The sequence below is a fragment of the Condylostylus longicornis genome, unplaced genomic scaffold (genome assembly GCF_029603195.1).
Source record: "Condylostylus longicornis isolate FDR11 unplaced genomic scaffold, ASM2960319v2 ptg000013l, whole genome shotgun sequence".
NCBI lineage: Eukaryota > Metazoa > Arthropoda > Insecta > Diptera > Dolichopodidae > Condylostylus > Condylostylus longicornis.
In genome coordinates this window covers 16,814,051-16,841,780 of record NW_026577982.1, presented here as the reverse complement: position 1 = coordinate 16,841,780, position 27,730 = coordinate 16,814,051, and the positions used below count along the sequence as shown (strand labels likewise).

The window sequence follows — 27,730 nt, the reverse complement described above, 5'->3', positions numbered from 1 at the left end:
TGTTTCATGCAAAAAAACGAGTACCAAATCATAAAAACAATGGAAATTCGTGTTGAACTTTGTTCACAAAAAATATTATGTACATACGTTTAGTAATACAATTTTCTATGTTTGACAGTTTGTAAACAATTATAAGTCAGAATTCTAAAAATAGTAAAAGAAAATAAAATTGTTATTAATCAATTGAAAGATCCGCTACTTTGGAATTCATAAAATAAATAACATATACAATGTACATACACATATGTGCATACAATCGAAAATGTGTTTATCAAAATTTATAACAATTGAATTTACTTTGAGAACGTATGAAGAAGGAAATAAGCACTTTCAAGGGTGTCAAAACCGAATTTAATTGTTGATTACTTACGCGTATGACATTTAATTTTTAAATGTCGAAATTTAAATGGAATTCAAAACAAAAGTATGACACGATTTCATCTAGTAAAATGTTGTATGAACCAGTGAAAGGGTTTGCAGTGAAATATGAAATTAATAACTATTGTGACAAACTGTTGTGTAGTTTGTGTTGCCGAAAACCGTTCACAGTAAAAGAAATTGAATTTCAATTAAACATTTTCTGTCTTCTTTTCTTATTCAATAAAAGAAATAAAGGAAAAGCAAAGAAAAAAAAATCATTTAAATTGATATGAAAACAAAGAATCGAATCGAACACAAAAAAAGCATATTGTTTTAAATCGAAATAATTGCCGACATTTCATGTTTGTTAGATTTTAATCTAATCTTTAAATTAACTTGTGTATTTTTAACGCTTATTCAAAAATTAACCATTTCAAATTAACAATGCCATTTTGTTTTATAGAAAAATACAACAACTAATGGTTTATTTCGAAAAAACAAAAACATAAAAAGGTAAAAATGACTTGTAGGTGGTGTTATATAATTTTCTATATAAAACAACTTAAAAATCAAAATAATATTTCCGGTGTGATTAAAACATAATTATTTAATGTCGCTACACTTTTGAAATATTCATTATAGAAAAAACCTAATTTCCAATTTGACCAAATACCGGAAAATAGTTGCAAGACCGTAATAATTGTATTTTTAATAAACTTATAAAAATTGATTATAAAATAAATCTAAAAAAAAATTTAATTTTATCACATACTAGAAATTATTTAAGTCATTCAAAATCGTGCAGAATCTTGTAGGTTTGAATTGCTATACACATATTGAAAATATAGCTGTACATACGATTTATATGTGCACTTCTAATTCAATACATGCATATATACATAATTTATAAAATGATAGGCACAAGTTAAAAAAATTTTCAGATTAGAATTTTAAATTAAACCACCCAAACTAACAATATAACTTGACCACTACACTATTACTATTTTCCAAATGTAATTGTTGTAAATTTAAACAACTCTAACTACATACTAGAATTAAGAAGGTTGATTTATTTGAATATTGACACCAATCGCATAAGATTTAATAGTGAATGAAAAATTTCCTCGAAAATTACTTTTAAAATTGCAAACCTACGATATTTCATAAATAACAAAAATCATAAATAAAATTAAAAAAAAAAACACAAAAAAATAATTAAAATTTAAAATTGAACATAAAATAAAAAAATGCAAAATAAAATAAAAAACAAAATTTATGTGTTAAGAAAAAAAAAAATTAAAAAATGATTTCGATTTTTGCATCCCAACTTTTTCAACTTGGATGTATATCACTTTATATCGCTTATAATCGATTATATTTTAATTTATTTGAATTCCTAAAATCCAAAATTGTATTTTCATTTAAAATTAATTTTAAATTTTTTTCTAAAATAAAATTTTTTCTTAAAATATTTAAAAGGTTGTTTTATCATTTTTCTTTAATAATCATACTCGTACAATTGTAAATTTGACTGAAATCCAAGCTTAATTTTTCATTATTAAATATTATTTAGGTATTTTACAGCTCTTATATTTAAAGAAGGTATTTTACAGCAGACGAGCTGTAAAATACCTTCTTTAAATATAAAATATATATGTACTTTAAATACTTCATTCTCTAAATTGAAAACCGTCAGTTTTATTACACTTAAAGGCGCCATAAAAATATTTTAAACAATTAATTGAATGTTGCAATTGCCATGTACAACATAATGAAATTGAATTTTCAAAAATCATTGTACACAATTAGATTTCCTCGCAATAACAGAAGTATTTAACAAGAAAAAAAAAACAAAATATAATTTCTTTTATAACAAAATTTTCATGGTTTTTTTTTCTCCCAAATTATATACATACCTTCTGTTGTTGCCAATGATTCATTCTTATACCCAGATCCATCAGGATTAACTGTTGATGATGATGTTATATTCCAACCAGATGTATTTGGTTTTATAACACCATCATTACTATTTATGTTGCGCATTGCTTTTTGAACAAAACCACCATCACCGGTTGGACTTTCAGAATCACGAATTTCTTTATTTTTAAAGCTTTGATAGCTTTGATCAGCTAGTGATACACCATCCATTATGATGTAATTTGATGATGTTGTTTTACAATTTTTATTGTTATTAATAAAATGATCTTTTTTATTAAAATCACCTGCTGTATCAGGTATTATTGTTGTTGTAGTTGACGGTTCTGTATAATAACCACACAATCTAGATTCACGTAATTTATATAAATGTTGACGTATTTCCTTTTTGCGACCAAAATCTTCTGATTGCTGCCACTGTAATTACAATAAATAGTAATTTTTTTTTGTGGTTGTTGTTTAAAGTTTCTAAAATTTTATGTTTCGTCGATTTTTTTTAAATAATTTAATTTTAATTGTTATTATTCTGAAGGTTAATTTTTTTTTATTTTGTTAGCAAAAAAAAAGAATTCTCGCAATAAAAAAAATATAAATGTAATTTTCAATTTTATTTTCTGTGTTCTTAACAAGCGATCTGTATTGCTTCACAGTCGAGATTCGATTAATAACTGAGAGAAGTAAAAATTTTTAAATATCGAATTGGCTATGTAAAAATATTTTTTTTTTGTTATTTTGTTATTGCTATGCTTATATTTTTTGTTTTTTTTTTTTTTTTATTGTAGTTTTTATTTTTTTTTTTGTTAATAATTTCTAGACAAGTTGAAAGCCCACAACAATTCTACTACTTTATACAACAATATTCTGTCGCACTCACGATACAATATTCGTAATAAGTATATGTATGAAAAGCCCAAACCGATTCTATAGATCAGAAAATTTCCAGTGAAAAAATAAGAACGGAAAAAACAGAAAAAGAACTAAACAGACAAAAAAGTTTCAGATAACACCAACACAATTTCAACTTTATATAGTTGAATGTTGCAATAAGAAATAATGGTTGACTTGGCATGGCAGATAGACCAGTGATCATTTGGATCTATGGATAAATGTTTTGGATACCAAATTTAGTTTTACTAAAGAATTAGTGTTGCCATATTGATTCGAGAGAAAGTGAGGAAAAAAAAAGTTATTTTGTCAAATAACGCTTAAAAATATCAATCAGGTGTAAATTCTAGTTGATTCAAGAATTTCGAAAAGATAAGATAAAAATATTTTTTTTGTTTGATTAATTTTATCAAATTAGATTAATTTAAACAGATACGGAATTTAATCAAATATGCCATGCGTCATATACATATGTAGGGCCAAAGTTATTGGTTTCAATCTTGATCAATATATGGACTTTGAAACAGTATTAATTATTTTTTCTGAGTAAGCGACTTACTGCACTCTCTACAATAATTCAATCACAATATTGACGAGCACTTAACATGGATTTTTTTTAAATAAAACCAATTCATCTTGTGCCTACAATTTGAATAAATTTTTATAACTTAGTTTTAATCATTACTGGTTAAATTAAAAAAATTTAAATTGAAACTACTGAGAAATTTTTCTGAGGTACGTTTATTTTTTTTCATCTAATTCTAGAACACTTACTATGTTATATAGTATGTTAAAAAGTTGAAAAAAAGAAAAAAACACAAAATAACAAGATGAAACGAAAAAAATGCGGGGTTTAAAACTTGTATCGTGCTCTCAAAATTCTCTTCTTTTTATTTAGTAATACAAAAGGTTTGTAACGCACACAAACATATGTATATGAAGTAATTATGTGTGCTTACATGTATGTGTAAATTGATCATTGATGAAGTGATGATGCGTCATACGGTTATTAACAACCTACACGTTTTTTTCATATATTTTTTTGTTGATAATAAGCTTATATTAGTAAATTAGTAACTTGCTTTCACAATATTAAGTAACTTAATTTCATGTGATGTTCTCTGAATCTTCTCTAATCATCATCGTTCATGATCGCCAATAAAAGCTCTTTATTTTTGTGTAAGAAAAAAAAAGAGATGCGATGTTTACCTTTTGTGGGTATTAAAAAACACTTTTAATGATAAAAAAACAAAAAATTATTTAAAATGATAAATTAATTGAATATGACCATATAAGAGATTCTGACTGAAATTTTATTGGCATATTATAAGAAAAAAATCTAGAAAACATTTTAATATAAAATTGATGTAGTTTTATTAATTTTATCGAAAGGTTGACAAGAACAAATTTTTTTTTAGGTTTTGGTGACTCACGTGTCAAACAATCGGTGAATAAAATGTTTTTCAATAAATTCCATTGTTATATCTTTTAGAAAATCCGTCTAATAAACTTTAGGGCGCCTTGCACCAATCCAAGGGATGTAAGAAATTTTCAAATATAAAGTCTTTATTCTAAAATCATATCAAGATCTTTATTCTAAAATAAACTTTTATTCTGTGTTTCATCGTTTTACTCTTTACGTGAGAAAAAGGTAAATGGAATACTAGGTACAAAGTTTACATATTCACATATTAGATCAATTTCAAGTGAAAATAATTTTTCCATATAAGACTTCATATTATTTCAATAATCATTCAGCCACTCCACTCTATTGCGGAGTGTGGTAACATCAGAAGAAATTTTAAAGCTTACTGACAATAGATAAGTATTTTAAGAAAAAAGTGAGAATTCTGAGTGGCGACTAAAAAAATGAGATACCAAAAGACGCTATTTAGCTCAATTTAGCTAAACGTAGAGGGGAACAATATTATATATTAAAAAACAATAAATAAAATGAATGTCAAAATGGAATGATTACATTACATAATACTTTGAAGATTTATATTAGCAGGTAAACGATTAAATACTAAAATATCAATTGTTCTTATTCAATTTCAATTTATTTAAAATTTTTTCTTTCTATAAAACCAAAAATGTAGAACAATATTATGCGATTTTATTCTAAAATTAAAACTATGCAAAATTATTTAACCAAAATTATATAAGAATATAAAAAATAGATTTTAGGAGTTTTAAAATACATACTAATTTTGAATATGTACAATGAAATTAATACGCTCACACTCAATTGAAATACTCGACTTTAATCCAAATGTAATTTAATAGATATATATATCTGATTTGAATTAAAAATAAGAAAAAAAAAACTGTCAACTATATAAACCGATCGTAAATTTACTGAAAAATAATTGCATAATAGTGTAATATGATTTTTAAGAAATTAAAAGCAATTAGAATAACATTCTCTTATATAATCTACACCGGTATTGAGGGAATCGTATTATTTCACATATACACCTAATTTAAATTAATCTACTTGTTTTATTCTTATATATTTATTTATATGAATGCACTTATTTGCATTATATTTGAGACACAATGATTTTCTAAGATTAAAATCTGTAAAATCTGTAAAATCTGTTAATTTTGCGAATAATAAATAAGGAGATCGCTAATATAAAGTTGTTTTGTATAATATAAGTAAGCAATATTATGTTTAAGAATTTCTGAAACTAAAACTAAGATAAAACGTTACACATACCCTCAATATTATGGAAGAGTCACGAAGTTGCTTTTTTGAGAGTTTTGAGTTATATATACAGAAAAGCTCAGAATTTTCTAAAATATCTTTATAAAAAACCCACGTAACTCTACCGTTAGTATTTTCGGAAAAATAACGTTGTAAATTTAACACGTACGTGAAAATTGACATTAGTGTGTATACTTTCAAATGCATTTTTCTCGAAACGCAAAAAAAGCAGTTTCGTGATTCTTGCATAATACCGGCGATATGTTAACAGGGTTTTAACATTTAAAGTTAAATTAAAAAGCTGTTTTGTTTCTTTTAAATATCCATTTGAAATGCATGAATGTTACAAAAACACTATTTTTTTTATATTAAATGCATATAGCTATATATTTTGAATTGAGGTGTCATACATAATGGAACCAGCTACCATTTTGTGGTACAATAATGTTGCTTGATACAATTTTGAAGAAATGAAAAGAAAAGATTTAAGTTTGTCAACTGGTAGATCAAATGCTGAAGTTAAGGATGAAAAAGTAATTGCAGATTGTTTTAATCAAAACTTCAAAACTTATATAAGAGTACGTACTTAAGTATAATTATTTAAGTTAAAGTACATTTTTCCAAAAAATTATTTAATATTGGTGAAGAAAATATTTTAAATTTGGGACAGAATATTTTTTTTTAATACCCTTTTATAGAATTCATTAAGAAATCATTCATGAAACATTTTGCAATATAAAATTCATTTTAAATTTACTGAAAAATATGAAGTAATCGTGTACAATCATTACAAATCATGATTAAGAATTGTTAATTTTCTTTATATTATTTGAATTTGCCTACGCTTTTCAGTCAATCTCATTGCATATACCCTATATACTCGTATATATTGTATATTTTATTCAATTTTATTTCTTTCCTTAATCTTTACTAACATTTAAGTCATATGGTAGAATCACACATATGCCAAAAGACACAATATTAATTTTTGACGTACCAAATATGGTGAATTTTCATTTTATTTTTATTATAATTAATGCAATTCGAATTGAATTTAATACGAGTATTACACATTATTATTAAATAAAAATTTTTAAATAATAAATTTAAAATTAAGATTTTATTAAAAATAATTTTTTTTTCCTTTTAAACATTAAAAGTGATTTACAATGTTGTATTTAGTTGACAAAACAATCAAAATTTAATAGTATTTATGTATGCATGTATGTGTACGAAAACATTTTTGGGGGCGATTATTCACTAAATGTATCGATTATGTCATTACATTATTAATAATATCGATACGTACGATTCAATTGTTATAATATTGATACTTAGATTTGATTTAATTTGTACTTATGGTAAATTAGCCAAAATAAAATTTATTAACAATTTTGTTAAAATGTCAAAATTTATTTTAATTTATTTTTTAATAATATGTATGTACATAAAATTACCATAAAAAGTATGTCACGAGTTACCCAAAATAGTAGCAAAATAATAATAATTTAGAATTTTTAATAATATTTCGCTAAAAATGTTCATTATTGTGCTATTTAATAACTTTATGTGTGTGTCATTAATCATTTACCTGGTTAACAATGACAATTTTAATATTTTTAACAGAAAAAAAAAGTAATTTAAAAATAAATTAAAATTTATTTGATATTTTTTTTCTTTAAAGATGAAAAATTAAACAAAAATATTAAATTGACATTAAATGTCAAATCGAATTATTCACCTCAAAGAATCCATACAACTCTGTATGGGTAAGAAATCCATACATCTCATACTATAGTTAACTTTTTTATTTTTCTCTTTTTTTCAGTCCAAGTGATTTTGAATCACAAACGAAAAAGTTATTATCCAAAAGAGATCAAACTTTTGAACAAGTTACCATATTTGGTTCGGATTTACCATTAGTAATCTAAACATGTACACAATTCAAAAAGAAAAACACAAAAAAAAGAAGAATTTCAATTTTAAATTATGGTTTTTATTAAAACTGGTATAGCATGTGTGTGTGTTCGTGAATACGTGTATAATTATGAAGGAATACGTCATAGTTGCAAATTTAGAATTGAAAACCACTCCATTTTACACCAATTTATATGTATGTAAGTATGTACACATTTTTTTTTCAAATTTCTTTAATTTTTTTTACATTTATTATTTTTATTCTTTTATGATTAGTAGTTTCATGTTTTTAGTGATCCAAGATTTCTTTTTTGCCCATTTTTGATGTTTTATTATTTTTAACCCTTTCTTTTTTTTTATTTTTATCATTTATTATTTTTAATTGCCATAATATTGTTCTTGCTTTTTAATGCTACAATTTACAAAATGAAGAAAACGGAGATTATAAAAATGTAGACGATTTTAATGTGAATTGCGTGTTCATTTGGATAAATTAAGTTTGCTATAAAAGATGCATAAATAAAAATAATGTAAATAAATAATTTTTTAAACGCATAATAAACTGAAAAGCGGTTTATACAAATTGAAATTATATTTAGTAGACTCAGAGAATATTAAGATATTTTATTTGACTTCTAAAATAGTTCGATCATTCATAATATGATTATGGAAAATACCGGTTAAAAACTTGTAAATACTTTTTATTCTGATGAATGATGAAGGAATAAAGTTAAAATAAAAAATTGTTTTCGCCTTAGAGTGTTAAAGCGAGTTTATTTATTTATAATAATGTGTAAAAAACTCTGAAATTTTGTGCTCTCTTTAAGGCTATAAATTTAACAATGCAATTTACTAATAACTGTTTTGCATGAAAATTCTCTTACACTTACAGGAGTAAAACTTAACCTAAACATTTATGTCAAGAATTTAATATTGATTACTATTAAAATATAAAATTTTAATTATTATGACATATTAAAATATAAAATTTTAATTATTATGACATATTAAAATATAAAACAAAAATAATATCGGTTAAAATGTGTATATCCCTACCTCTTCTAATCTCAACCAACCCTTTGAGCTTTCAGCAGCTGCAGCTATGCATAGGTTATATATTTTGATTTACTTTGTTCAATTCCGAAATTTTCCTTTACAATGTTTATATTTTTTGGCGAGTTTTTCGTTTTAGTGTATAACAAGAATGATTTCTTTAGAATTTTTTATGAAATTTTAATTAACAATTTTACAATATCCAAATCTCATTTGACTGTAAATGAGTCCGATAGTAGCAACAATAACTAAGGTAAAAATAAAAAAAATATTAAGATTTTTTAATTCATACAATTTTTTATTACAATCCGAAATGAGTTTTTGAATCATGTCTCAAATACACACATTACGTCAGTTCACAATATTAAATATTACCAATTTTATAATATAATTTTTCTTAGAAATCAAAGTTGTTTGACATTGAAAAAAAAAATAATTCTTGCTCAGTAATTTAAAATTGAAACTCTAAAAGCATTTAATGTACAAAAACAAAAAAATATTACTCAAAATTAATTTTAAAATTGAACATTATTTGTATACTTAGGGGTCAAATATAAACTTGCAGGTTATGTTTAACAGCTCTTATTCGTCTACAAATTATTAAATGAGAACCAATTGAAGTTTGTTTCTTTTCTTTGTTGTTATTTCTGTTTCTTTTATTTTTTATTTTGCCAAATAAAATTAATAACTCAATGTATAACAATTCTGAGATTTCTTTTTTTTACAATTTTCCCCTCTTTTTTTATTAAAAATTTAATTTAATTATAGTGACAATGAAATAAAATTTGTTTTTTTCTCTAAAGTCATCAAAAAGACATCATAATTTTATACTCGTTCGAAAATTAAGTAATGCTCATATAGTAAACATTTGGTGATCAAGAATGCAACGCAAATATAAATACAAAATATATTTGAACTTTTATGGACACTCACATATATATATATGGATGTATGTACGTCTGCATGTACGTATAAAAATTAATTTGTCTCATGCTATGAGCAATCAACAAAAAAAACTCAATTTAAAAGCTAAATAAAGATACTCAAGTATGAGAATGAAGTGAGTGTCTGCTGAATCAAGTACAATAAAAATAGAAGTACAATTAATTATAAAGAAAAAAAATTACGTCACTGAATCAAATGACTACGAAGAAATTACTGAGAAAACATTAGTAAGAAAATTACAGTAATAAAAATGATTGCAGTTATTTGACAACTGAAAAAAATGCATCCGATACCTATTGTGTTGAGTGTTTGTGTATTTTTGTTTTTTCGAAATTTTAAATTTAGAAATTTTTTTACGGTGTTTGCTCACAAAACATAAAAATAGTGGAATAATTTTAATTTATTTTTATTTCACAGTGTTACCAGATTTGTAAAAAGAATAGATACCTATGCATTAGGTAATATTATTTAATTTATTTTAAATCAAGTGTTTATTTAACAGAATGAATGCTTCATTCATTTTTCCAAAAACATTAATAATTTCTTCAATTCGACTTTCGGATGTTTTCTCAAATAATCGGCTGAATCTTCCAATAGCGTAATATTATTAAATAGAAAAATTTCGAGACACACGACCATAAATTCTATTAAAATAGAATTTATTTTAATATTCGTCTATAATTTTTGAAAGTTACTACTTTTGGAAAAGGAAATATTTGAACGCTCTGACGTGAAATCTTTCTAAAAATGATAAAAATATAACATGTAGGAGAAAGTGGGTAAGTAAGTGCAGTATTTTTTTCAATTTATCTAACATAATTTAATTTGATCTTTAATTTTTTCTTTTTAGGTTTAATTGTTGAAAAGTTACTATTAGATTTAATTTTCACGCTTAAAGTGTTTATATCGCGAAATTTTGAGGAAAATATTTAGTTCTTTGATTTTGTCGACTCAAACTTGTGTAATTAAAATATTATTAAATTTTATTTAGAATTTTTACTTGACATGTCTAACACGAAGTAGCAAGCATTTCCAATTCCATAAAGTAAGCAATTAATTCTTGCTCATAATTGAATTCTAATTCCATTTAATCATATCCGTTTTTCTGCCTACTTTTCATATCTTCAGATCTTACTACAGATCCTTATGTTCACTGAACGAAAATCATCGGTATTTTATACATAATGAGAATTAAACTATTCAAACATTTTGAAGAGCTCTACAACATATGTTCGAAAACTTGAAACAAGTTTGTTGGAACTTGAAACGTGATTTGTGTGTCATGAAAAAAAATTCCTCGGATTTTTTTAGTCTTTTACTGATTTTAAATACATAAGAAGGAACTATAAAAAATTAAAGAAAGAAAGTTCCTTAACAATAGACAGGTATTTCATTTAGGAAAGTCAAAATTAAATTTTTTTAATGAACAAATTAAAATTTGTTTTTTATGAATTAAAACTTGAAGGTCGTCGTTTTTCATAAGATTTCGTTTTAAATTTTCTTGAGCCATAATTAAGTATTTTGTGTATTCAGTTAGTGCCTGTGTATTTTTGGTTTGATTATTTAGCAAGAAAACACAAAAACAAATAATTGAAAAGAATTGTAGAAGCGTTAAAATTCTCTTTCGAAAACAGCAATTATTTTGTATGTGATCTTAGTTTTTGTTCTTTTCATTATTTTGTTTGTATTTTTTTTTTTGTTAATAAAAATTTTCATGAATTAATTTCATTTGTTTTAGTTTTGTTTTATCAAACACAAAATATACTTACATATTTATGTACATACATAGATAGTATGTAGGAACATGCAAGTGTGTACGCATTTAAAAAATTTTCTATACAATAAAATTGAGCAGTCACTCTAATCGAACTATGTATGGATATGTTTTGTGTGATCATGGATCGAATGTGAAATCGCGCAGTTGTAGGTGGTTACTTTTAATGGTAATTAAACGTGTGACTGTGTTTTTTGTTGAATAAAATACGAAATTATTTTTCTCCACTCTAAAAGTATGTCGAATTTTTTTATGATTTTGAATGTCAGCAGTGTTCATTTTTTGTTCAACCTTTTAATTTTATTTTACAGTTTTTTATTTTTTTTTTGTGATTTTCAATTACGAAATAATATATTTGTTTAAAATTAGTATGTGGTTGCTAATTTTTTTTTATTGACAATTAGTTACTTATTAAACTAAAATTTTATTTTTTCTTTTTAGCTTTTAGGATTTTGAATGTTGTGTTCCATTATTGTCAAAAAGAAGGTGAAAAACTTAAAATTAAGGGGAGTTAAGATTTTTTTTTTCTCTAAAACATGAATTGTTGTTTCCTTGGGGCTGCTTATTATATTTTCTTTTTTGTTCTTTTATTTTATTTCATTGTTTTTGTAAAAGCACACCGACATATGTATTTTGTATCGGTTTAGAAGTTTCGATGGGCATTATAGTGGGATGCAGTAAGTTTTGTAACCATAAATGGTCATCATTTCATTGTAAGACTTTTCAATATGTGTTCGAATTATATTCGAAATCCAAATAACTAGCATAACTAATTTGGACAAAACAAAACCATTTTCTTAACTGATTAATTTAAGAGTAGGAAGATGATCTAGACTTTTATAAATGTAAAATAAAAAATTTCCTTATTTAAAAACCATAATTATTGATAATTGAAAATTGCGGAAAAATTAATATAAAAAATTAAAAAATTCTATACGTTAGTTAATAAAAATTTTTCTAATTTTTTAAAGAGTCAATTCAAGGCACACATAGGTATTTTAAATTGAATAGTTTTCATTGGCAATAACGAATTTTATTGCGATTTAATTTGTTTTTAAAATGTGAATTAGTTTTTCAATAAAATATTGTAGGAGTATAAGAATATTCTACATGTTCAATTTTGTATTAAAAGTATTTTCTTAAAAATTATCAGTAATACTTGAATTTAAGATTTAAGTGTAAATTTCTAGAATTCGATTTTAAAAATTCGATTTATTTTCGCACAAATTCAACCTTATTCCAACAATTTTGGGAAAATTTGAAAAACCGCTCATATCATTGCCTAAAGATAAAGAAACTATACCCAAGAAATATCCACGGCATCCAGTAATTTGTTTGAAATAGTATAAGTGTAAAATATTTTTGATGTAGCGAAAACTCTAGAATTTCTTTTTATTTTGCTTTTTCTTGGGAGAATCTTAAATGGTCTAATTGATTATACAAGCTTACAAACAAATACATTTTAACAATTTGACTTTTTAAGCTTTTTGTCAACCGTTATCTTTACAAGACTCTCATTTCATTTTGTTTATTTTAATGAAATACCATCAAGGTTTGAATTTAACACATACCTATGCAATTATCTATTTAACGTTCTTTTCTTGATATTTAAACAAAAAATTCCAAATGAAATATTTAAAAGATAAAGTTTAATTTCTCTAACTTAATGTGCTTTGTTTCTGTTTAATATTCTAATTATCTTATCAAAATTTTTAAATAATGAAACAAATATTTTTATAAATATTGTCGCGTTTTACAGCAGATTCTATTTTAAATAACATGTTTGTTTGCTTTTCTAAATACCTACAACATATGTTTTAAAATTATACATATATATGAATTGATTATTAAATAATTAATTTAAATTAAATATAAAAAGTGATAAATTTAAGATCATCAAATCTGAAAGCTATAAAAAGAAAAATACCAAAAATTACGTCTACATTCTACATGAGCGTACTTAAACAGTCGGAGTGATATGATGTAGAAATAATGATTAAATGTTTGACAACCTGCTCTTACAATACGTCATAGGAGTCTTGTGTATAAAGCTTCTCATGAATTTTTAAATATTCTTCTAACAGGATCAGTATACCATATTTAAAAATATGTATATCGCAAGGTAACTATAAGATAATAACTAAAGCAATAACAGTTGCCAGAAGTGCAATTAAACACTACATTCTATTGACTTATTTTAAAAGTCTGTTTCACCTTTTATTTTCAATTTCGATCTTAAGTGTTTTATTAACCAACTGCCAACTTTTAATTTTTTACTAACATTGAAAACAACTAATCAAAATTTTAATTACAAAACATCAACTGATTAAAAGTGGTTGCTCAATCAATTATTTACCAAAAAAAAAAAAACATTTTTACTCACTCATTGCATTTCCGAACAAAACTCAAAAAAATAAAGGTAATTTGAAATTAAAAATTTTATAGTGATAGCCTCACTTACTTATGATATTAATTAAATTGACATTGAAACTATCATAAATTATAATAACACACAACTCTAGCTCCTAATTCAGTGAAGGTGAACGATGATAATTGCATAATTGAATTTTTGTTCAGTTTTATTTCTTTTTTTTCACATGGTAATCGTTATTATTAACGTATAAAGAGTGACATCATTTTTATGATTCTATATAGCGCCGCATTAAATTCAAAACCGAACTTTTTACAAATGAATGTAGGCATGTACATTTATTACTACATTCATGACACTCCAGTTTAAAATTAAAGAGCTCATGTGACAAATTTCTTATCAATGTTTACTATTTTTTTTTATTACAATTTAAAAGTAATCAAAATAAAAAAAACAGCGATTTTTTTTAAATTTAGATAATGAGTTTTAATTATTTGTTAAAATCTATTTATATTATGAGAGAAAACAAATCGAACGAAATAAAAATGCTGGTGAAAACCAAATTAAAAAAGATTAAAAACTAAATTATTACAAGTTTCAATAAATTTGGTGTTCTCATTATCGCATTCCTAAATATTTTCATTGTGAACGGGTTAAGATTGTATTCATTTTATGATTAAATATTCGAGAAATAGTGAATGATTGCATAAATAGTTGCATTTACACATTTAAAATTATTTATATTCTAATTATGAATAAAGCGGAAACCTGTAACTGCTGATGTACAAAAAAATTACGAAGTTTTCCGAAAAATTAATCTCTCCAAAATTTTGCAAGCTGTTCAATTCCGTGCTTTAAATTCTGCGTTTCAGGGATTTAATTTTTTAAATTTTGCACAGTTGTCTATAAACTCAAAATTGATTGAGCATAATTACCGAAAACTGACAGAACATATTTATTTAATTGTACACTTTCGAAAAAGTTATTATGTATAATCAATATACCGATCCAACAAATTGGGTTATATACTTTTTTATATATTCTACTCTTTACAATGAAGAAAAGCAAAATTAAATAATAAAGATTAATAAATTTTTTTAATTTTCTTTACAGAATAACAAACATTTTGCTCAAATAGCCAAATAATAAAAGAAAATCACAAATTTTCTCAATGTCACTCATATCTAAACTCGACTAAAAAGTCAATTTACGCTTATCTGTGAACATTTACATCTACGTAATAAATTGATGGCTCAAACACTTACACACTTTAAAAATGTTTATACCGGTAAAGAACATATTTTAAATCTTAAATTATCTTCAACACACACTAAAATTAGTTTAGTACATTCATATGTACAATCATACATGTGTACATACATACATAATATATAAATCGCTCTATTTTTCTGTTGAGCTTAATAAATCGTATTGACCGGCGTTCAATGGCCAGAATCATGTATCAGATCAGTGATTTGCTTGCTGATCATGGTCAATATACGTTAACGTATGCAAAAAGCAATTTAAAAGAAGTTTACGAAAGGAAATTATCATTCCGAAAACATGATGAAATGAAAATTAATTTGAAAGCGAAAAAAAGGAAAAAAAATACAAGACAAGAGTGTCTCAAGAATCTTGCGTTTGCGTTTTCTATTTATAGATCTGGCGTCAAATTCTCTCGCTTTAAAATATTAAAAAAAAACATATTAAAATAATAAAAAAAAAAAGAAAAAAGCTCTTAAATTATATGAAAGGTGATAATGTTTTTTCTATTTTCTCTTTTTGTTGTTTTGGTGGTGATAATGATGGTTTTTTACTTATACATATGTAGGTACTTCTCACAAATTTTTCAAAATATTAAATTTCGTTGTTAATTTATTGTTAAAAAAAAAATAATTCCGCTAAGTCAAATTCGATTATTTTTTTCTTGGAATCAACTTTTTCGCAATTAGTTTTCTATTGATTAGTTTTGATTATTGAAAGAAACCTATGGAAACTGTTTAAAGCTGTAACTTGTTTAAAGCTTTATTTAAGTTCAGTTGAAATTTTTTACAAAAACATACTTTCAGAATATGAAATTCTAATTAGAATTAAATTAACAAAAAACTAGAGAAAACCGTTCGCCGTCCTTTCTAAATAAACACGTTTCGACGGTGCGGTAGATTCGACTTCAATATTAGAAATTTACAGCTGAAAATTGGATAGATTCACTGAAAAATCTTATAGAAAAAGGAAATATTGTTCGTTTTATCAAAGCGCAAAAATTGCAATGGCTGGGCCATATATGCAATAAGAATGAATGATGAAAGAACAGTAAAAAAAAATACACCAAAGATTCCCCGAAGGTAGACGTAGACCTGCGCGACCAAAAAATGAGATGGATTGACGACGTTTCGGCGGATTTAAGGACGATGGTAATTAATAATTGGTATGAGCAAGCTAAGCTGAGAAATTGCTGAAAGGAGATAGTGGCAGAAGTAATGGTCAATCAAGGACTGTCTAGCTGAGAAGAAGAATATTAGAATTTAAAAAAAAAATCCTTAACTATTAGAACCTATAAAGATAACACTACTATTACGCCCACAGATATCTTCGAACTAGACAAAACTTGTCCAAAAAATATCAACAGTCTCCTTCAAACTTAATCAACCCAAAAATATTAACAATATTCACAAACAAAATGCAAATATATACATATGTATGTAATTAATATGACTTCAGTAAGCGCCATGTTTAAACTGTCAATTTGTTTTTTCAATGTTACTTTGATGTATTACAAATGTGGTTTGACACTGTAAATGTAAAACACTATTTTTGTTTGAGGACTACTACTATAGAGTATAAAATATCAATTTTAAGATTAAGTTACGATTAAATTTAGCAAATGTGGGTAGCTATACTTGATCCAATAATACTTAATTATCAAAATATGAGTATATATATCATTATTATAAATGTTATGCGATCATTTAGAAGAGTTAGCATCCCGATTTAAGATTTAAAAACATGTAAACACGGCAAGTACACCAATACATAAACTTTATTTTTGATTTGGATTATCTTATTATGTGATATAAGATTAAAGTACTGCAATTGCGGTTTTTTCGGTAGGCTATCAACAATGTTTAATATATTGAATTTCTTTCAATCAATTTTAAAATTAAATAAGAATATTGTATTGACACCTAAGCTATCTGTTTACATATTTCCGTATATTGATTTTAGTGCATATTGTACCGACAAGTCATATATTAAGTATTTTGTTAAAATGCTAATTGGATCTTGAATAATTTTTTGGTAAAATTAGTAAATTATATCCAGTAATTTGTAAACTTCGTCTAAATTTTATTTTACGTAAATAAAATAGCAATGCACTACTAAAAATTTATATTCCGATTTTCATTTGTTTTTCGAATTAAGTATAAATTTTATGAATCATGTTTTGAAAATTCTTACAGATATTGGTGGCGGCACATGCAAATTAAATTTGAAATATCAAAATTCTTTTAATTCCGACACCTAACTGTTTAAGGACTAAAAATAAACCGACAACTGTGCACTATAAAAAGAGATTTGATTATTTTAGTTTAAATAGCGTGAATATTTAAACAAAATTAGATTATTAAAATTGAAAATAACAAATTAGAAAAAGTATTAAGATATCTGGATGTGATTTTTGATGACAAATTAAATTTTGAAAGCAACACAGTCAGTAGAGCATATATGTATTATGATAAAAAGAATGGGAAAATAATATATGTATAATATATTTCTTTTCCAAAGTTCGCCCAAAAATTTTTATGGAGTGTGCAATTAAAATTTACAACACTATCAACGTATACTAGTCAATGTTTTGGTTATTGTGTTTAAATTAAAGAAAAGGTACCCAGCATATTTATGCAGCAAACACACATATTTTCAACTGGGCAAAATAAATTATTTTAGAGAAACTCTAACTTCTGACCTGATCATTTCGATTAAATATAAACAAAATAACCAATTAAATTTACAAAAAATCAATTCATAAAAAATGGTGATTAATTAACATATAAATAAAATATAAAATCAAGTTTTTCGAAAAACTTAAGTACTCTACTTATCTAAAAATCAAAATAATAATATCAAAATAATTTAATAATGATTTATTTCCTTAAAACTTTTACAAATTATTTAAAGAAAAGTTTTCTCACACCATAAATTTTCATTGATACAAAAGGAAAAAAAAGTCAAACAAACAGAAAAACAGAGGAGAAATTCAAATTTCATACCGTAAATTAGCGTTTCCGCATTCTTATACTCTCCAATTGATGATTTATAATTTTTTTCAATTAAATTTTCTCAGTCTTCTATATTTTTTCTAATATGAAACTTTAAGGATTACTTGCCAAAAATTAATAATAATTTGCAAATTCAAAAGTTGGTAAAATTATAAAAATTATTTAAATTTTAATATTCAAACAATTTTATTAACTGATAAAATCTACAATTTAACTGGAAACCTTCTTTCCGTTTAAAAAAAGCCACATCCATTACAATTTCAACAACTTACCAATTAATTAACTAGGTTAGGTCGCAATTTTATGCTTAGAAAGTAATTGGTTCTTGAGTTTACACTCGGGATTGCATCGTCATCTAAATGAATGGCAAAAACATCCAGATTCTAAAAATTTCTTATCCAGACTCAAAATCACGTATGTATACTCAAATCCTCATATTTATAATTTTTTGAAAAAGACATTTTTCGTTCCTCTTCAAATAAAAATTATCAAAAGAAATACTTTTGAAACAATTCCAAAAAGAACATATTTTGGAGATGATCGCTTTTGAATTTCGAAAACTTATTATACATGTACATGTACAATGTTTATATACTTGTAACAGCAAAACAATCCGCCTAAATTAGGTCAAGAGTTCATTACAAAAATTATACGCGCTTTTTTCTTAATTTAAACATTTTGCTACTACTCTGCTAATTTTATAATTGATTAGAAAATTATGATTGAATTTCAATATTAGTGAGTTTATTAAGATCCAATGACTCGTAAAATATGTATGTAATTATTAATTAATAAGCGGCAGCTTAAGTGAGTTTTAATTTACAGAAAAAAAACTATGTACACGGTTGTGGTCGTGAGAATTCTAAAATTATATGAATTAATAGTATTGTTGATTGAAAAAAAAAAAAAACAAATTTACTTGAACTGAACTTATTTGGAATTTAAGAAGATTAAAATTTAGTGCTATAGATAATTTTTAAGTGATTGAAAATTCAAAATCAGTTAAGATTGGAATGTTTTTTAATATATAGGTATTTTCGATTAAACACACTGTGCGTGGTTTGAATTACACAGCTATTAGTTTTGATTCGGTTTAATACATACATATTTATAGAATTATTGTAGGTATAATGTCAAGAAACATATGAAAGTATCCCGAGTATTTTAAATTAAAGTATCGCGGAATTATAAAATTATTTCTAATTCTAAAAGAACTGCATTTTCATAAAGGTCATGGATCAAATAAAAAATATCAAAAACAAACAAAATTAAGTGTTTATTGAAAAATATTCTTGTCAACTTTTTACTAAAGTCATTGAACCTAAAAATATACGATAGGTAGCAAATAAACGTAAAGCTACTTTGAAAATTAAAATCAGTTTCTTACTAGATCGCAATAATAATTCCAAAAATTTCTCAACAACTAAAAAAAAATTCTTATAATTTTTGTTTGCTTATTCTAAAAGTTAAAATCATAGTGCAAAATCACATCTCAAAAATTGCATATGCTTAGGCTTGTACAAATATGGTTAGTGGGTATGTAAGTATGTGTTTGTGTGTAATAGTTTTCTTCTAATTTATGAATTTCTCCAAATATCTTAATCAGAAAAAAAATCTCTCTCAAGCCATTCAAATCATCATCGATTAACAAATAATTTTTCGCGAGACATCAAAAGAAATAAACAATAATTAATTCATAAAAAAAAATTTGCATAAATTTATATTTTTTCTTTTTGTTTTTCTTTTATGGAGTGTTGAATAGAAAATGAAGGAAAAACAATTGGCCCGATATAAGCACGACAAAATGAATTCATAAATAATAAAAAGAGCAAAAAATCGTCTATTTCGTGCGCGCGATATTCACTTGGTTTTTGACTAATAGCACAGAATTTATCAGTATTATAAAGTGGTGATGATTTATGAAAATTCCAAATATGAATATTTAGTATAAATAAAAAGCAATAGTGTAATGGCATTAGGAGTCAAGACTAACTTTTATAATGTTTAATAGAAATTGTAAATAAAAATTTAAAATGGAAGCGTAATCAAGTTTGAACGCAGGTCACAAGAAAAATTTAAAACTGGTCTTTTTAATAACTTCTTTGATTCAGTTGCCATCTTTTATTACTGAGATATGAAGATTTATTGGTTCTGGTTAACAGGGTTTTTCGGTTAACGGTTTCTGTACAAACTCGCTTTGGACGTGTACTTGGCAGGGCAAGATTATTCTACAATATAGAAAATTATAAAACACAATTGAAGATATTTCTCCTATACGCAATATTTACTGGAAATTTTAAGATTTTTTAAGAACCATAGTTATGGCGAAAACAAAATAGCTTTTTATTTTGCTATCTACAGCCTTGAAATTAACTGGAATATATATTTTGACACAATTTAGTTTTAAGCAATGATGGAATTCGAATTGCGATAACCTTTTCTATTCATCTTATTATCTAAAATAAAATTGAAACAATCGTTCCTCCTTTAAAGTAATAATGAAAAACTCTACAATTTAATTCAATTTTAATCAATTATTTTTCTTTTATTACATTGTATGTAAATACTCCTATTATAGTGACTATTAACCATAAAATTTACAATAGTTATGGACAAGGAAAAAAATGTTGTTCTTTCTTGTATTTTTGAAAATCTTCTCTAAATTTTACAAAATATTGACTTTCTAGCAACTTTTTTCCATATAACAAACTATAAAAACAAAGTAATTAAATTTTACTTTAACTAGTTTAAAAAAAGAGGTACATGTAGTTATACATACACACATATGTACAAATTTCGTGCTGAAGCATAATTATAGCGAAAGTTTTACTATATGTACATAAATAAAAATCTTGAATCGTTCCTAAACACTTTCAGAAATTTCTTAAATTTATCAACAATGTCTTAGTGTTTATATGCAGAGGTTCAAGTTTAACATGTACGTATGCGAATTCAAAATAATTTTACATAAATTCTTCCGAACAAGTGATGCATTGATGAATATTAATTGAAAAATACATGAAAAAAAAAATTAAAGATAATTTGCGATTAACTCCCCTTTTTATAAAATTATCCAAAGAATATTTATTCACAGGAATGTTTTAAATTTTTGTTGTTTTTTTTAGATAGTTCATAAGATTAACAGATATTGCAAGACAACTAATAAAAAAGCATTTAGCATAAGTGATTGGTGCGACACTAAGTGCTGTTTTGCTTTGTAAATGCTTTGTAGTATTCAAATTTAATATTATTATTTATGTATTCTGATTTTTTTTAACTCAAGAACTAACCTTCCTCAAATAAAAATGATTTTGAATAAATTGAGAGAAAGATTTACGACAAGGTTGATAACTCAAATTGGTTTTTTTTGTAAATTTAATTAATTTAATCAATTTGGTTGTTCTATTTCTGATGGTTTTCAGTTGAAATGAACCATGCTTGTCAACACAATTATTTGATTTTTTACCACTTAGGCTTACAACATTTTTATATATACACTTATAAATACTGTCATCACTAAATTCTTTATAATTAAGAGTTAGTTCTTATACGTACAAAAACAAATTTCTAAATGTTGATTCCCAAAGACCTAATTTTGAGTCAGATTTTTTTTTTACTTGTTGCAAATTATCCATCAATCACCCAAAAATTTGACTTAAACCCAAAGTACTGTATAACTAAATCGGCAGATGTTTTTAAATTAAATTTAAATTAAATTTCTCGGCAAGTTTTTCCAAATAAAGGGCATTTTTAAAAAACTTATTAAACTAAATTGTTATTCATTTATTTTTTTTTTGTAATTTTAGTTTATACTCGGAGTGAAATGGAAGCAGGGGTCATTATACATACAAATAAACAATATTTCAAAAAATTCCTCAACAATCCGAAACAAATCCGAATCAAATGGTAGTTCATATCGAAGAAAAGTGAAATATCTTCATCTAACATAGAGGGATTGAAAATTTCGAATCTATTGAATTTCAAATATTTCACACAATAAGACTTTTCGTTTCTAAGTTAAGGGTAAGTGCACGTTGAGCGTTCTTTGGTCGTAAAAATTAGCACGAATTTCTAATTCGAAATTCTCCGAGATAAAAACGAACACGGATTTTTTTAACATTCCTGCATCTGCCTGATGTAAAAAGGGAAAACGTCTAATATATACATAACATTTTGGTTACACACCGTGTACAAACATATAAGTATAAATAAAATATGAAAAAATACATTAAACCTATTTAATTCTAAACTCATTCATTTAAATACTCACTTATTTACAATAACAAAAAACTATTAAAATTCTATTGTGAGAACGTGTTTGGTTTCATAATTCATAAAAATAAAAAGTACTAAGAATGTGTGGCATTTAAATTTAGAAATCAAAATTCGAAATTTTTGTTTAGTCAGTGTTTCGAACAAATACATACTTATAGATTTATAGAAGAATGACCAGGCGATAATAAATTAATTGCATGAGTAATATGAATTTAATGTTTTTGCATTTATTTAGATTTGGAAACCAAAGAAAATTTTTTAAATTTTCAAAATTTGAATTTGACAAGAATGTTTAGAGTTTAGTGTGTCAGTTTTGTAACATTCGAATGAACTAGTTATTATATGAGTTGCCTGAGAAGCACAATTTTATACTAGTTGATAGCTTAGCAGCATATTCTTAGAAATTTTTTACAATTAATAGGTCAGAATGTCTTTATTACAGGATTTTTGTATCCAACAATCTTAATATAAATAGTTAGATACAAAACAAAAACGCAAAACCAGAATTTGAACACTTCTGCCTAATTAAATCGTGTAACAAAACAAAGAAACGTACAAAGTAATGCACACGTACGTCAAAAATTCCATGACTTTTTGATCCACTTAAAATTTTATTACTATTGTTTGTGTGTAGAGATTTGCATTAATACGTAGTTAATAATTAGAATCGCATTTAGAACTGAATGAATCACAATTTTTTAGCTTCTCATAACTTTGAAATATTTTTGAATTACGGTCTGATATGAAATGTGATGCTTAATTCTGCAAGAATATCGAAAAAAAAATGAATTTTTGATTTCTTTTATGATTTCTGAGTCATCAAAACTTTGTTTACATTAATATTTATTTGGTTAAAAATTTTTTTGATGAATTCATTTTCTTAATCTTACATAATTTTCAAATAAATTGAACTACTAAATATTATTAAAAAAGCCCCGATGAAGAATCGTCAATATTTATATTTTAATGATGAGAATAGAACTGGAATTGCCATTGTTCCTAATTTTTGAAGCTCTATCCAACTGTCCATTTCCATGGTGTTCACCTAATACAGTTTTTGAGATATTTTTGTGTTACTTTGTCGTATATGACGAATTTAAATTTTTTGTTTTGAAAATAGACTATAATTTCCCTAAAATCAGGTTTTACGAATTTTAAGCTTATTTACACTTGTTGACACATTTGGGTAATGTAAAATATGTTGATGGCTATAAAAAGTATTAATTTTATAAATAATTTTAATTAAAATTTTCAGAGTTTTAGTTCCACTCAAAATTCCGACAGAAGAATCACGACCTTTATTATACTTAAAATATAAATTTATTTCAAAATATCTTTAACAATTTTAATAAGAAAGAACCATAAAACAAAATAGAATCACGAATATATCAAAACCTGTTAAACCAACGTAAGACATGTTGAAAAGAAAAAGAAGAAAAGTAATAACATCAAAAAAGGAACCGATATCCAAAAATTCAAACAGAGCCGATTAAATTTTATTTAAATAAAAAATTTTATCTACTTTAAATATGCTTTGTACCATATCAACCATAACAAATATTGGAGTTGTCATCGTCCTTTTACCTTTAATTCTTATAACTTATCTTTTTACTATTATCACAGAACAATAACATAATTATATTTAAACCTCTCAAGAGAGAAGGCACGAACATAAATAGTTTTTGGAATTCATATTTTGTTTCATTAGCATTATAGTAAGATTCTATGCAGCACAGTTTACCGTATTTTGTTTATAAAAGACAAGCACAATTAAAACATATGAAATTAAAATATAATCAAAGAACAATTGCAAAATTATAGAACAAAAGTACAAATATGTATCTAGCACAAGCTATTAAAATTTTGCACCACAAATGTTCACAATTGCAGCGATCCACAATTCAATTTGAAAGAATTGTAATCACTGAATTGAATAAAGTATTAGTGCAATCTTGAAATTACACTTGCAGAATATAAGCGTAATACATAGTTATTCCGTAAGCACATATGTACGGAATAACTATTATGACATAAATAACTATTATGACATAAATAACTATTATGAACATACCATATAAATACATAATTCAGCAATTACAATCTTTAATCTGAATAGTGTAATAATACAGCATTTATTGCAAACATAGACACAGAGAATATGACTTAATTCAGCACTTAATTCAGTTCTTCATTCTAATATTTAATGACTATAAAGACCTGCCTAAAGACAGCATTTATTGCAATCGTATACTAAGCAGTCGCAGATTTTTTTCATTCTACCGATATTCAAAAATTACTGTCAAGTTATTCATCTCTTTGAAAACACAGAAAATAAATAAAAAAATCTCATAAAAAACTTACCGGTTTCAGATAAAAACTCCTCAGGAACACGAAATCAAAAATTTTTTTAAATTAATTATGTCAGTGTATATATTATTACATAAATAACACTAAATAAATAAACTCAGTAATATTATGAAAAAAAAAAACGTTCACTTCCAAAAGAAACGTTCACTGAATAAAATAAAAAAAATTCTTCTTTTAAACTATTATTCTCAATTTTTTTTTCTTATTTTCGGATTTGAATTTTCAACATTCAACAAGATAAGAATGCACACGAGATGAAAATACCTTTAAGTATGACTCATCTGTAACAACATTAACCTTTCTATATAAAAAGGCAAAATATGATACCCTTTCCTACAAAATACAAAAAAAAAATTAAAAATAAAAAAAAAAAACTAAAAGGAAGAAAAGAATTATGTAAAAACTAAACCGTGTGCAATCGCACCACAATCAAAAAGTTGATGCACTTATAGGAGGCGCTCAACAAATAAACAAACAAAATTCAAAATTAAAAAAATAATAAAAAAAGAGGAAAATTTAAAATGATTGCAATAAAATATTAAAAATTTTTAAGGCACTGACAACTTTACAAAAAAAATATATGCAAAAATGCTCACAATTTAATACTCTATTAAAAAATTGACAATTTCGAATGAAAAAACCGGTTTTATTTCATTATTTCTTTAACACTAACTTTTTCAATTTTTTTTTTGCAAAAATCTAAAAAAAAACTTCAAATACAATTTACAAACAATTTAAGTTTTCAGTCCAAAAACTCGCACAACAAAAAATAACCATAAAAAAAAGTAGAGCACCGCGACCTCTATCTGATAGTACAGAAATTTATTTTTGACACTTTTTTAAAAACACAGCAAATTTATTATTTTTTTTTTCTTACTTTTTTTTTCTTCTGTTTTTATATGCTTATTGTAATTTTATGAAATTTTGCATTTCCGCGTTTTTTTTTTCACTCGGAATCACTATTTTTTCGAAGTCTAACACAACAACAAATTGTCCACTTTTTTAAACAAAAATAAATTTGGAGTCAATCCAATTAATGCAACGCTTTTTTTTTAATTTTAGCAATAAAGAACTTTTTGGGAATGCAAAAATTTTTAAAAGTTTATGATAAAAAAGCAAAATTATAAGAAAACTTTTAAAGAAAAGCGAAAGTGAAAAATTGTCTTCAGTATAAGCGTAAGTAAGTGTTTTTTATTTCTTTTCAAAGATCATAATTTTTTATTATCTTTTATTATTTTTTTTTAGTTTTAATTAGCATATTTCAACAACTTCGATTATTTTGCAGTAAATTTCGAGTTTTTTCTTATCGAATTGATTTTAAAAATCGATTTTTTGAATGTTAGTTGTTTTCTCTTTTATTTACTTTTTTTTTAAATTTTTGCGAAATGAAAAGCCAGTTAAAAGTTTATTTTGATTTATAAATTCTTTTGAGCAACAAAACAAAATAAATAAATTATAGAGTGATCTTGAAACGCGATCGCTTTGATCGAGCACCAAATTCTGACTGACTCTATTATAACGGTGGTGAGGTGAAACCCTCTACACTATACAAGTTGAATGAGTCAAACTTTTTTAACTTTTTTTCCGTTTCTGTTTCTTTTTTCTTCATTTTTATCTTTCTTTTGGTTTACTACTTACTTTACGTCTTTTTTTTTCATATTATGTAGACTTTTATATTATTATTGTCTACTTTTTCTACCCATATTTTCATTTACTTTACAGAAAAAACAAAAAAATGAAAAGAAAATAAAAAAAAAACAACCCAAAATCGACGAGTGAACAACACCATCATAGCAATAGCACAACAGCAGAATATATTAGCAAGCAGAACATGAATAACGAATCAACAAAACGAATGAACGAATGAATTAACAACAGCAACAATACATAAAAAAAGATAAAAATGAATAAAACTTTACATGTTATACGAAAAAAATCTATATGAATCTTGAATTATGCACATAGAATTATAATATTTGTATGTACGCATATATGCATACCTAACTATACATACATATATATGTACATAGGTAGTTAAATAAAAATTTAAAAGGTAGTAAAGCAAAAGATCAAACGAGCAAATAAAAAAAAAAAAAACAGAAAAAATAACCAAATACAAAATGTAGTAAGTAAGGAGCGAGCGAACGAGGAACCAAGAAAAAAAATAAAAAAATATCAGACACAATACAATAATAATAATAAAAGTAATGATAGCCGCTAAGCCGCATCGCATCGTATTACTTCTTAATGTTTATGATTTTTACCTACATACAAGTATATTATTCCTACATATAGTTCATATGATAGTAGAACAACAACTATAACATTTACTCAAATCATGTTTTTTCCACTATATTAAAGGAACATACAATTTTTGAATAAAGAAAGAGAAAAAAAATGAATTGCGTCGCAAAGAAATTGAACTACATATAAAATTGTATTTGCATTGTATTTGCAATGGATTAAACGTGACACAGTCCAAGTAAATATTACAATGCAGGTATAATACTTCTTCATTATAACTGTGCCGAAAATGGAGGACGTTCTTAACAAATCCGGACTTGACATATTGATCACGAATGTGTATCCGTAAATTCTTCTAAAAATTTTTCCCTTAAAATTAAATTTTACTGCACATTTGTTACACTTGAATGATATGATAATGCGACTTTAAAACTGGAGGTAGTAGCCAACTTAAATTTCAATTTTCAGTTCCCTATTACTTCGACATTATTTCCATCAAACTTTTATGAAAGCCAAAGTAGTTTGTAATGCCTCAACTTAGTTGATTAGCAATGCAATTACATAATTCAATATTCATACTGGTACTTTAGTTTTTTGAAAATTTTTATTTTAAATGT

The 27,730-nt window shown here is 24.7% G+C and overlaps 1 protein-coding gene and 1 long non-coding RNA gene across 8 annotated transcripts in view; one reads left to right on the top strand and one right to left on the bottom strand.

Annotated features, from left to right (window-relative positions):
• The window catches only part of LOC129605632 (titin), a 106,067-nt gene that overhangs the window by 57,445 nt on the left and 20,892 nt on the right, over positions 1 to 27,730 (bottom strand). For 6 of the 7 annotated variants that reach the window (XM_055515523.1, XM_055515516.1, XM_055515518.1 and 3 more), the window contains exon 2: positions 2,277 to 2,712. In XM_055515523.1, coding sequence (XP_055371498.1) covers positions 2,277 to 2,712 — 436 coding nt within the window. Of the gene's footprint in view, positions 1 to 2,276; positions 2,713 to 24,863; positions 25,203 to 25,746; positions 25,934 to 27,730 lie in introns of those variants that run through there. The other variant, XM_055515517.1, reaches the window with a different exon arrangement.
• On the top strand, positions 10,386 to 26,047 carry LOC129605634 (uncharacterized). The gene is made up of 3 exons (XR_008696730.1): positions 10,386 to 10,584; positions 22,034 to 22,250; positions 25,932 to 26,047. It is a non-coding gene; the product is annotated as an uncharacterized LOC129605634 (long non-coding RNA).